This window comes from Grammomys surdaster, unplaced genomic scaffold (genome assembly GCF_004785775.1).
Source record: "Grammomys surdaster isolate TR1022 unplaced genomic scaffold, NIH_TR_1.0 60, whole genome shotgun sequence".
NCBI lineage: Eukaryota > Metazoa > Chordata > Mammalia > Rodentia > Muridae > Grammomys > Grammomys surdaster.
Window position 1 is genome coordinate 360,951 of NW_021604562.1, and position 13,631 is coordinate 374,581.

At 38.3% G+C, this 13,631-nt stretch overlaps 1 protein-coding gene across 7 annotated transcripts in view; it reads left to right on the forward strand.

Annotated features, from left to right (window-relative positions):
- The window catches only part of Enox2 (ecto-NOX disulfide-thiol exchanger 2), a 253,647-nt gene that overhangs the window by 193,490 nt on the left and 46,526 nt on the right, over positions 1–13,631 (forward strand). For all 7 annotated transcript variants that reach the window (XM_028763093.1, XM_028763298.1, XM_028763358.1 and 4 more), the window contains 2 exons: positions 4,402–4,608; positions 12,798–13,031. In XM_028763093.1, the coding sequence (XP_028618926.1) occupies positions 4,402–4,608; positions 12,798–13,031 (441 nt within the window). The remainder of the gene's footprint in view (positions 1–4,401; positions 4,609–12,797; positions 13,032–13,631) is intronic.

Genomic DNA, 13,631 nt, shown 5'->3' on the forward strand with positions numbered 1-13,631 from the left:
AGAGAGAGAGAGAGAGAGAGAGAGAGAGAGAGAGAGAGAGAGAGAGACAGAGACAGAGACAGAGACAGAAACAGAGAGAGACAGAGAATGCATAAAATTTTGTGTATTCCTTGCCAGCAAAAATCCTCCAAATACTTCATTTGTGCCTGGTGTTTGCAGTTCTTCCCCTCTTACCATTTAAATCCTCCCTGATGCTTTTGCTCTTATAAGAGAATGTCCCTCATTTAAGACAACTAACAACCTTCAATGCTCAATGCTCAACTGTCTATTCTTTGTTTATGTTCTACTCTCAGCTCTGTCACTAGTGAGCTATGAGACCCTGGCCAGTCACTTAACTACCTTTTGTCTCAGTTTCTTTATCTGTAAACTAAGGGTATCTGGTTAGATTAGCCTAGATACCTATAGCTTCACTCAGCCATACAACTATGACTTCTACATTTTAAAAAGCTACCACTATAAATATTTCTCTAGGTCAAACTCCTCAAAATACACTAGAAAATCAAAAGAGGATTAGATTATAATACATGGAGCTTTTTACATTTGGTGGATCATGTAGAATACATTAATAGTTGAGTACTTTGTCTGTGAAATTACAAAGGCCTTATTTCATAGCTCAGTTTTCTACCTCTTTTTAGCCATGAGATGTTGGTTAGTAACTGAACCTCTCTGATCTAGACTAGATAAAATGAGACCTAATCTAAAACTTCAGTGAAATTTAGTAAAAAGGAGCAGACCTAGCATTGGGCTCCTGTTTCCAGGATTTGGAGTCCAGCAAAAGATAGCTACCTGCAGCATATAAGCATATATACTTTTTCCACAGGTTGGCTAGCAATGAATTACTAATTCTTAATTAGTGGTTTTTCCCGACAAGAGAAGAGAGCAATACCCTCTCTCTAGGGAAGTCAGTTTGCTCAAGAATTTTCACTTCAACTGCAACACCTGTATGGACAAGTGATGTTTTGAATCTATTGGAAGTAACAGTGAATGAAGAATGACTAAGGAACATCATTTGCCCTCTGTGTGCAAACATGTGAAAACACCCAAGAGCCACAAAAGGCAACACCGTTTTTCATATCACCATATCAAAAGAGACAGAACCCATTTTGCCTCTGAAGGCTGGATTCTATGAAGATAATTAAAATAAATGAGTAAATTGAGCATTAATAACAATTTGCCAGCCTTTTGATTGTTTCCCATTAGCTGGGATTACATTAAAAATGCATCTGACCCCTACTGATTGTCTGTAAGGTCTTCGCTCTTGGACTGTCTAATAAAATCTACTCACAGACTTCTCATTGCATACATTCTGACAAACCAACTAAGTGTTCTCTGATGCTCCTCTGAAAAGCAGGATGTCATGCAAATAGTATTTGGGCCATTTGTAATGCTCTCTGCCTCCCCTCTCAAAGACCAGCAGTGGACTCTGATCTTACTACTATTGATAGTCTTACCACAGCTTTCCAGAGTGGATGCTTGGATGTCATTACAATTGCCAGGTGCTCCTCCTTTTCCATTTCCAAAGACTAGTTCTTTATTCTCCCAATTATCTTGAATCTTTGCATGAACTTTTCTTTGTCTCCCTACTGAGTGATGATTTAGGCACTACCCAGCCTAGCATATTACCTGATAGATTGGTAGAGTTTAAATTTGTTCTCCTATAAAATTCTCATTCCTGTGCAATTGGGATTGGAAAATCCGGGCCTGGAAAACAAAAGCATTGAACTGTTAATTAAAAACAGATACTATCCTTTAATAAAGACAGTACCCTTTTCCCTGCTTACAGGCATACACTTAAATTTCAGCAAATGGTATCAAAAAGATTTTCTATATTTACTTAAGCAAAATAGATACATCCCTAGCATTCTTAACATTATTCTTAGTGGATTTTATGCTTCATTACTTAACAATAGTCACCATAGAAGAATCACAACACCTGAATAATGACTTCATCACAAAATGTTAAACCCCACAGATGTAGTCAGGGAATGAACATTTGCATTCTGGGAATGGTATTTGACTTCCAGAGTAACCTATATTCCTCGGTCTGTCAGTAGGCATAAAATAAATTCAAATCATGTAATTAAGGTGATATTTGCTTCACAGAATATTATTTACCATGCAGTTCTTTAACAGTAAGTTCCAGAAGCCTTTTTTATTCTAAAATAGGATATTATTCTAAAGCTTTTTGTCTGAAAACAACTCTAAACAGATGGTCTTGAAATTTCATTATGTGTGTATACAGTAGCTGTTTTTATTCTCTGGTCAATAGCTGCATGCACCTTGATGACCATAACTTCCTCGAGCTCAGATTTATCTGAGTAAATCAAGGAAGCTTGTATTTCGCAAGTCTAGGTCCTCACTAACACTGCACTCTAGACTTGTGATAAGGTATTAAAAAGCCCCAGAGTGGGAGTTAAGAGATCTGAGTTCAATAATAAATATTATCATTGCAAGAAGTACAAGGGTTTGCATGTCCAAGATGGACAATGTAGTATATCAATAGTAATACCAAAAAAACCCACAACCATTTAAGGTAGGTAATGGTATCTCTACTAAATAGATTGAAAACAGAAATTTTCATAGGCTGTGTAACATTTCCCTGGCCACACAGTTACAGAGTAAGCTTTAAATGCAGGTTTTTCTGTTCCAAATTTAAGATGTCTTTATCTAATGTGATATCCTTGAATGAGACATTTCATTCAGACAAAAAAATTTTCTTTGTAATATTACAAATTTAGAATGCTTAGTGGCTTTCAACCCTACCTACACACTAAGTCTGTCTGATAAGCTAAAATAAAGCGCAGACTGCACCAGAAGTAATTAAATCAACCTTATTGGTGTGGGGCCAGGTATTATTTGCTTAACTCCTAAGTTGATTCTTTTTCATGCTACCAGAATTAAAAATAATTTAAATTATGGTGGTGACATTATTTTCCAGTTGTTAAAAAACTCAAAGCCTAAATGTAAAGCACTCCTCAAGCCCTTTCTTACCTTTCTGCTAAAGAACAACATCACTTAATAGACATAAGTAAGATAGTTCAGATTCCTTCTCACTCAATAGCATTCCTGTCCCTCTAAGCCTCTCAAATGAAACATACAAGGAAAAAATGAAATGATGACTTCTTAAATTACAGAATTGAAAAGTTAGCAATCTATAAGTTCTTCCTTCATGCTCTTTATCAACTCTGTGAGTGGGAAAGGTCGTCATGCACATCTCCAGCCACACCAGTAAGATGTGCAGCAGTAGCACAGCAAGGTAAGTCAGGATAATGCTAACCAAGGAAGCTCCCAATCAACTGCTTGCCAGCTTGGATATGAGTCAGGTAGATGCTGCATCCTCATCTGTGAAGGAGGCTCATTCATTTTCACAGGGGAGCTGTAATCCCTGATTATTGAGCTCTCCAAATCTTGAGCTGAGAGAATTGTTGAGAGCTGAATGGGAAGAATGGATTATACAAACTAAATCCTTGTAGACATAAACCACCACTAGAAGAGAAGGAAAAAAACATGGCCAGAATGCTTTGTTTTGTTGGGGTTTGAACTATAGGATTTGATTTAAAAATGCTTTGACACATACAAAGAGTAACACGGAGGTGATGGATCCAACAAGCTTTATATATACAAGGAGCCGAAAGCAGAGGGAGAATCATCTCATTGGGGAGGTTTTTAATGACTCTCAGAGGCAAGATTTATCTCACTTTAGTTAATGGTTTTTCAGGCAAGCTTTGAGTGTCTGCTGTCTTATACCCTTTAAATGTTGCAAGATTGGCTTTGGGACTGACTACTCCAGCAACAAATTAGAGGAAGGGCTTATTTGTATTTATTTTCTCAATCCTCAAAAATATAAAAGGAATGCTTTGTACACTAATTTGTTTAACCATTCTAACAGCTATAAATGCTTTTATAAATATTCACCTTGTAATTGTCAAATTAGTCATGAACCACTTCTTCCAATAAACATAAATAGAATATGATAACCGCCATCTGAACTAAGCAGACTAGCAGGGACTGCAGGTGGACACACTCCTGAATGCCATTGGTTAATCTAAGTGAGATCTCCTCTACTTACTATTGTTAATACCAACAACCAAAAATAATAACAGCATCACTGGCTTATCGCAGCAAAGTAAGGGACTAAACTAAAGCTCTCAAGACAGGACAGACAGACAGACAGACAGACAGACAGACAGAGTCTTTGTTCCATAGCAATCACAGTCATCAAATCATTGGATAAAATGCTTTTCAGGTTCATGCAATAAATTTTCTGTAGAGCCGAGATAAACACCATGGGAGTTAAAGTTTTTGAGGGTACAATAGGACTGTCTCTGAAAAAAAAAAAGCCAGGTTTCAAAGAGCTCAGGTGAGTATTGCTATTTCAGATGTTTTTGCCTTTAAATTTAGATCTCCCTCCACCTGCAACACGAGAAAGACCCCCAGGCTGTAAGACAGTGTTCGTGGGTGGCCTCCCTGAAAATGGGACTGAGCAGATCATCGTGGAAGTGTTTGAGCAGTGTGGAGAGATCATTGCTATCCGGAAGAGCAAAAAGAACTTCTGTCACATTCGCTTTGCTGAGGAGTACATGGTGGACAAAGCCCTCTATCTGTCTGGTAAGTGTTGATATGTGGCAGTGGTGCTCACAGGGTACAATGCAGAGATCTGAGACCAGAGTCATCTGAGTCATTAGCAGCAGTAGGCTAAAGGGGACTCCCTTCGCCTTAAAAAATGGAAAAGACATGTTACCTCTTCTCCAGCCTTCCTCCTTAAAGCCAGCAGAAGTTCTACATGGTCGTATGACATTACAGATATGGATGATAGGATTTGCTTCTCATTGTCACATCCCAATTCTTTCTACACACATGTTCCAAATACACAGTAAACTCTAGGTCCCGGAATGTGCCACAATGTTTTATGTCTATTCCTCTGCTATAATTATTTTGCCCATACCAATCCAACACACACACACATATATATACATATACATATACATATACATATACATATACATATACATATACATATACATATACATATACACACATACACACACATAGAGAGAGAGAGAGGCACACATATATACATACACACAAACATATATATCTTCATACCCTAGTGCTACAGCTCAAGTACGAACGCTTTGGAAACTTTCTCTAATTTATCTGTCCAATCTGTTCCCAAGATGGTTTAGGCACCCTTTCATGAGAGCTCCCACAGTACTTGACACTTTAACATGATTCTAGAACTCATGCTTCTGCATCGATCTGATAAGGCACACTCACTGCTAATAATGATGATGACAGTAACAAATACCACAGGGAAAGGAAACAAGTAAAAAGGGCATGAAAGGACGATGGAAAAAATGTGAACTTTTTTCTGAATCCTAACAAGGATATGCAGAAAGATCAATTTTTAAATTGTATTTAACCTATATCTGCTGTGTGTGTGTGTCTTTGTGCACTTGTGTGTTTGCATGCTTGCATGCTGCATTTGGTCAGATGACAACTTACATAAATCAGCTCTCTCCTTTCGTCATTTGAGTTTCCAGGGATCAAACTCAGATCCTTAGGATTGACAACAAGTGTCTTTACCTACTGAACCATCTTGTGGGCACAGAAAGGTTGCTGTTACACCATGCCTTTAACAAAAAGAAGATATTTGCTGATGAACTTCAATTGTTGTGCCTTCTATGATAATTTCTCCCATAGGCTCACCATATTTCTGAATACTTGGTCCCCAGTTGGTGGAACTATTTTGTAAGGATTAGGAGGTACTGCCTTGTTGGAGTAGGTGTATTAATGGGGGCTAGTTTTGAGGTTTGAAAAGCCCAATACCTTCCCACTTAGCTCTCCCTGCCTCCTACTTGTGGATAAGGATGTAAATTTTTAGCTACCACTCCAGCTCCATGTCTTTTCCCTGCCTGCTGCCATCTTCCCCACCATGATGATCAGAAACTCACCCTCTGAAACTGTAAGCCACAATAAACTCTTTCTTCTATGGGTTTTCTTGGTTGTTATGTCGTATCACAATAGAATAGCTAAGATGACAGTAGAACAGAGAAACATATGAGAAAAATTACAATCAAAAGTTGAAAGCTTTGGCAAACAGTCAAGAACTCGAAGTGGTAGTTTGTTCATTAAGCAGACATGAGAGAGCGTTGGGAAGTTGTCAGTATACATTGAACAGTTTAGCAACTGAGTTTTTACTCCCCAAGAAATAGGGAATATAGAAGACAATTTTGAACAAGAAATATGATTGTCTGTGAAAGATTAATCTGGCATTTCTGTGTAAAAATGTATTAGAGGGAGGAAGAGAAAAAAGTACAGGAGGTCAGTTTGAAGGCTGCTGTAAAAAGCCAGGGAAAGATAATAAGAATTTGCAAAAGTGGGCTAGTAGCATGGGAAAGAGGGGGCGTTAGGTATAGAATGCTTTTTTTTTTACAGTTGCCAAGTGCTACAGACTCTACTGAAGAGTAGACAGCACTTAGCAACAATAAAAGAGCAGTCTACAATAAACTGTTTTAATAAGAGTGTAAATGCCTCAAAAAGCCCTAAATAGTTAGACATAAAAGAAAACATACTGTTCAGGAGGCACCCATCTGAACATGACTGAAATCTAGTCTCCGTTTACATTCACCTCCTACAAACATCCACAGGGCTGCCAAATGAAGAGATCACTGGCAGTCACTGCTGTGAAAATAACTAAATTTTGCTCTTTAAATTTGACCTTCCTGGGGAAGATCACAGGTGCCACAAATCTCTTGAATGGGATTCTTTTTATGTAAATTACAAAAGAAAGTGGCAAAAAAACAAAATCCATTCTAAAAGATGTTGCAGGGATGCAGGAAGAATCATTTTTGTTGGAGTGGAAACTCTTGTGGGTCTTACACATAGCATCTTTAGCATCCTGACCCCTTGTGTGCTTCATTTGTAGTTCTACTTTCCTAATTGCTTAGATGATCAGTAAAAATGAATGGGTTCACAAGTACCCCCACCAAACTGTACTGTACAGGGTCTTTAGCATGTTTGTTGATAAAATATGGTTATTTTTTCTAAAATAACTATGTGATACCTTCTGTGTTACTAGGCATTCTCTATCATAACAGTAAATAGAAACATAGAGGTATGATAATTGATACACACAATTCAAAATGCAATTATATAATGTATGATAAATGATACAAATATGAGCCTATTAGCATCCATTAAAAGAATTAATGTACCATCCATTCCCTAAAACTTCTTTGTCTCTCTCCAGTAATTCTTTCTTTCCTCTTAGTTCATTGTGAAACAGTCACTTATCTGTTCTTTCTCAGATTGCTATGCATCTCTTGGAACTTCCTGTAAGTGCAATTATACCTTATGTTTGCTCTTTCCCTTGCAGAGATCCACATTTCCATTTGGTGTCATTTCCCTAGTACTTGAATTTCCTTTAACATTTTTTATAGTACCAGTCAGTTCCGGATGGCCTCTTTCAGAATTTGTATGTTTCAGAAAGAATGAATTTTAGAATTCAGGTGGCTAAGAAACAAGAATCATGTGTTTCAGCCCAGCCTGGCTACATAGCAAGAATCTGTCACAAAGGGAAAAAAAAAGGCTTTTGTTTGAGAAAGATCTTTTATATTATTTCTTTTTCTGAGATTATGACTATATCATTTCCCCATTTCTTTTCTCCAAACTATCCCATATACCTCTTTTTGCTTTTTCAAATGCAGGCCTCTTCTTCATTAGTTATAGTTATATGCATATATGTATATACAAATATTTTATAAATACAACATGCTCAGTCTGTATAATGTTACTTGTACATATGTTTTCAGGGCTGACATTTGGTATTGGATAGCAGATTGGTAGAGATGCATATTTTTTATTATAAATAATGTTCTTGAGCTTTGTTCTGAGACAAAAGCATGAAACTTGGGAAATCTTTATCCTTTTAAGGCTTGCTCTCTAGGTACTGTTCAGCAGGACAAAGCAAGCCTAGGGCTAATTTTTCTTCACTAGTAAGGCAAAACCTTTCTGATACCCTGTCTCTGTTATGTATGCATTTTTGTCCTCTGTCTGGTAGAGAAAGAAGCTGTTTCTAGACGTGCGTGAGCTCCAGAGATTACCACTTCTAACACTTAGATGGTTTCCACTTACGATCACTACTCCAAAAAAATTACTGTGGCAGTCTCTGAAGATCTCTTCTACAAATCTGCTAAATCCTTTCCCTGCACAGATTCCTTCCTTTTGACACTCTGCATTCATGAACACTGTTTACCAGAGTCTTCAGGGAATCCCAAGAAAGAATAGCAGTCTGTGTCTGAGTGTCCCGTTCTCCACTAAGGCCTGGAAACCTTGCCTGGACAGTAGCCAGGCATTTCATTGTCTCCCACTGCTCACTCTCTTCATTTTCCAGTTTCTTCAACACCATCGTTTCACATGATACAATTATATATACATATATAATTACATGTGCTAAATTATATATATAATTTATATCTATATACAGATATATAGATATAATTTTTACTTTCTAAGGAGGAAGATATATATAGGTCTTATCCAGGAACAAGACCTATATTGGGCATTGCTCAGCAAAAGAGAAGAAAGCTTTATAGCATTACAAATCTAACATCCTGGATTCAACTGCTGACTCTTCCAGTGACACCACACCTGCTCCCCAACCCACCCCTGCTACCTAGGGCAAACTGTTTAACCTCTCTACCTTCTCTAACATCCCTTTTACTCTTTGCTAAAATAGTCTGTGCTAGGAATAAAGTAAGACTTGTGCACATGCACGTGTGTGTGTGTGTGCATGCGTGTGTTTGTGTGTTTGTCTCAGCTCCTGAAACATGAAATGTTCTTAACAATATCTTGATAGTTTGTCAAGAACTTTTCTTAGACCAATATAACTGGCAGAAAAAGGAAATTTAGGAAGTTGATCCTCGTTTTCTAAATCCAAGTTCTGTATGATTGTTCTAATCACATCAACAGTTTTTACTATCCAACTATTTACTAGTCTTCCCCATCTATTCAGGTTCTCCCCCAGAAATGAAACTAGTCCAGAGTTCCCTACTGCATCCAGGAAACAAATTTTTATAAGTTGAATTACAAACTAATGCATTTACATTTTGCCAAAATTCTATGGGATGGTGGCAACTTACATTCTTCAAGTTATCCCAAAACACTGTATTTGAGAAATGCCATTTCCATTCTTCCCAGCCCTTGGTACAATCTAAAGCTCATTCTTTCATTGATGTTGTTTTTTTTTTCCTTGTGTTTATATGCAGATGTATGATTGTGTATATGTATGCATGAATACCCTTGGGTGTGTGTGTGTGTGTGTGTGTGTGTATGTTCATGTGTGAGTCCTTGTCTTCTGTCTTCTTTGAGACAAGATCTCTTGCTTGCTGCTGTGATGGCACAATACTTTGTACTTGAGCTCCTGAGGATTGTCCTGGCTCCATCTCCCATCTCACCATAAAAGCATTAGGATTACAGATACTTACTAACATGCCTGGCTTTTAATGGGATTGTGGAGATTTGAACTCACTTGCTTGTAGTTATTCAGCAAGTGCTTTACTCACTGAGCCATATCCTGAGCCCCAATGCACATCTTTGATGTCATGTCAAGTTGCAAAGTTGAGAAAAGGCATCTTAAAAAAAAACAAGATCATCCAAAAGCATAGAATTCAAAACTATTATTAAAAATATGTTCTGTGTGCTCTGGAGAATGATCTGTTGGGTTTTTGTTGTTGTTGTTGTTGTTGTTGTTGTTGTTGTTGTTTGTTTTGTTTGTTTGTTTGTTTGTCTTTGTTTTAGTTTTAGTTTTTTAGTTTTTTGAGACAGGTTAGCCCTGGCTGTCCTGGAACTCACTCTGTAGACCAGGCTAGACTCGAACTCAGAAATCTGCCAGCCTGCCTCCCAAGTGCTTGGATTAAAGACATGTGCTACCATTGCCTGACACCATACTTTCTATTGTTAATGAGTGATTAAGTATATGATAAATCTCACTAGATACTGAGAAAGCACTTTACAAAATTCAACATCCCTTCATGGTAAAAGTCCTGGAAAGATCAAGAATTCAAGGCCCGTACCTAAACATAGTAAAAGCAATATACAGCAAACCAGTAGCCAACATCAAACTAAATGGAGAGAAACTTGAAGCAATCCCACTAAGATCAGGGACTAGACAAGGCTGCCCACTCTCCCCCTACCTATTTAATATAGTACTGGAAGTCCTAGCCAGAACAATTAGACAACAAAAGGAGGTCAAAGACATACAAACTGGAAAGGAAGACGTCAAAATATCACTGTTTGCAGATGATATGATCGTTACTTAAGTGACCCCAAAACTTCCACCAGAGAATTCCTACAGCTGATAAACAACTTCAGCAAAGTGGCTGGATATAAAATCAACTCAAACATATCAGTAGCCTTCCTCTACTCAAAGGATAAACAGACTGAGAAGGAAATTAGAGATATGACACCCTTCACAATAGTCACAAATAATATAAAATACCCTGGTGTGAATCTAACCAAGCAAGTGAAAGATCTATATGACAAGAACTTCAATTCTCTGAAGAAAGAAATCGAAGAAGATCTCAGAGGTTGGAAAGATCTCCCATGCTCATGGATTGGCAAAATTAATATAGTAAAAATGGCCATCTTGCTGAAAGCAATCTACAGATTGAATGCAATCCCCATCAAAATTCCAACTTAATTCTTCATAGAGAATTAGAGCAATTTGCAAATTTATTTGGAATAACAAAAAACCCTGGATAGTGAAAACTATTCTCATCAATAAAAGAATTTCTGGGAGAATCACCATCCCTGACCTCAAGCTGTACTACAGAGCAATAGTGATAAAAACTGCATGGTATTGGTACAGAGACAGGCAAGAATATCAATGGAATAGAATTGAAGACTCTGAAATGAACCCACATGCCTATGGTCACTTGATCTTTGACAAAGGAGCTAAAACCGTCCAGTGGAAAAGGGACAGCATTTTCAACAGATGGTGCTGATTCAACTGGAGGTTCAGCATGTAGAAGAATGTAAATCAATCCATTCTTACCTCCTTGTACAAAGCTCAAGTCCAAGTGGTTAAAAGACCGTCACATAAATCCAGATACATTAAACCTAATAGAAGAGAAATCAAGGAAGAACCTTGAATACTTGGACACAGGGGAAATGTTCCTGAACAGAACACCAATGGCTTATGCTCTAAGGTCAAGAATTGACAAATGGGACCTCATAAAATTACAAAGTTTCTGTAAAGCAAAGAACACTGTCAATAGGACAAAATGGCAACCAATAGATTGGGAAAAGATCTTTATAAATCCTACATCCAATAGAGGGCTAATATCCAATATATACAAAGAACTCAAAACGTTAGACTCCAGAAAATCAAATAATCCTATTTAAAAATGGGGTACAGAGCTAAACAAAGAATTCTCAACTGAGGAATATCAAATGGCTACATCTTTAGTCATCAGGGAAATGCAAATCATAACAACTCTGATATTCCTCCTCACACCAGTCAGAATGGCTAAGATCAAAAACTCAGGTATTAGCAGATGCTGGTGAGAACGTAGAGAAAGAGGAACAATCCACGATTTTTGTTGGGATTGTAAGCTGATACAACCAACCAGAGCTCCCAGGATCTAAACCACCAGCCTGGGAGCACACAAGGAGGGACCCATGGCTCCAGCTGTATATGTAGGGGAGGATGGCCTTGTTGGGCATAGGTGGGAGAGGAGGTCCTTGGTCTTGTGAAAGCTGGATGCACCAGTGTGGGGGAATTCGATGGCAGGGAGGTGGGAGTGGGTAGATGGGTAGGGGCACACCCTCACAGAAGCAGGAGGAGGGGGGATAGGATAGTGAGTTCCTGGGGTGGGGGGGGTAAAGAATGGGGAAAGGGGATAACATCTGAAATGTAAATAAATAAAATATCCAATAAAAAAAGAAAAAAATACATGATAAACCAAAGTAAAAGAAACTGATAGAACAGAATACCATCAAATTGAGTACTCACAGTATATCCACCATAAATCTACTAGAGAAGCTCCGTTGAGGTGGTCAGCCAAAGTTAGTGATTGAGAGAGTCCTAGGCAGAGCAGAGTATCCCCTTAGATAAGGACTCCACGTAAAAGAGCAGCAACACAGCGATGACATCCTAAAAACAGAGGTCTCCAAGTACCCAGCAGAGATGGACTGGGGAAGCCTGATAAGACAGCGAGAGAAAGTTCCCAAACAAGATTCCTGGGCAGAGCACACTATTCCCTTGAGTGATGCTTCCAGGTTTGTTGTTGTTTGTTTGTTTGTTTGTTTGTTTGTTTTGTTTAAGGTGACAGATAGAAATAGCATTGCCAAATTAGGGCCTCGCAGCATCCATCAGAAAACAGCTGGGAAAATGTATCCATTCAGCCAGAGTTTCCAGTTCAACTTCATCTTCACAGATGAGCTTCTATGGCTGAACTTCTGAATCTTTCCCACTCTACATAATTTCATATCATGGGATAAATGATAGTAGTATCTGTTGGAAATAACTCACCTTCTAGCTGCTCTCAAGAGTACAGTGATTTTTACTCTTGGGCTGTTTGGCACTTCTTTCCCCCTCCTTGTGACAGTGTATAGAATGAGGTGTTAACCTAAGTCCTTTGATGATTCACTTTGATACCGCTAGGAGAGAATTTGGTGTTATGTGATCACTTAGAATTACTGAAACCATCTCTAAGACACTGAACTTCAAAAAACACATATGGTTGTTGGCTTACTAGTCTCTTCTCCCTTTCCCCTCTCCCATTTTAATGTAGGTTACCGAATTCGCCTGGGCTCTAGTACTGACAAGAAGGACACAGGCCGGCTCCATGTTGACTTTGCCCAGGCTCGGGATGACTTATATGAATGGGAGTGTAAACAGCGTATGCTAGCAAGAGAGGAGCGGCACCGTAGAAGGATGGAAGAAGAAAGAATGCGTCCACCATCTCCACCCGCAGTGGTCCACTATTCAGATCATGAATGCAGCATCGTTGCTGAAAAACTAAAAGGTATAGAAGGCATTCAAGCCCCATGATTAAGTCTTTCTTAAAGCATTGTAATAAATATCATTGCACTATGGCCAGTTACCCTTTCCACTTCTGACTAATAGATCCTGGCGTGTCTTCTGTTGGAGGCTTGCTGATAGTAACAGGTAACTTCAGAACCAGGAAATTTGTTTATCCCTCCTGCATCTCTGTTCCTTTATTGTCTCAAAGGTGGACACTTTCTATCTAGAGATCAGATAACCAAGAAGAAATATTTTCCTACTTACTGCACTAGAAAATTTTAGATATGATTAATGGTTTAGGACCTACATGTAAGCCCCCTTTCTCAAGAGAGATTTGAATTTTCAATCAGTGAGTACTTCATCATGATGTAACTAGATATGACCCTGTGAAATTCCAATAAAGTTCTCATCCTAAAGATGGCAAAATGAGCTGATATAGTGGGACATGCTTGTAATCCAATACACTGGAGGCTGAGGCAGGAGAATTACTAAGAATTACAGGCCAGCCTGGGTTATACAATGAACTCCTGTCTCAAAATAAATAGACAAAACCAAACAAAGTTGTCAAAATGGAGTCCCAGAAATTATTCACTATGTGTAT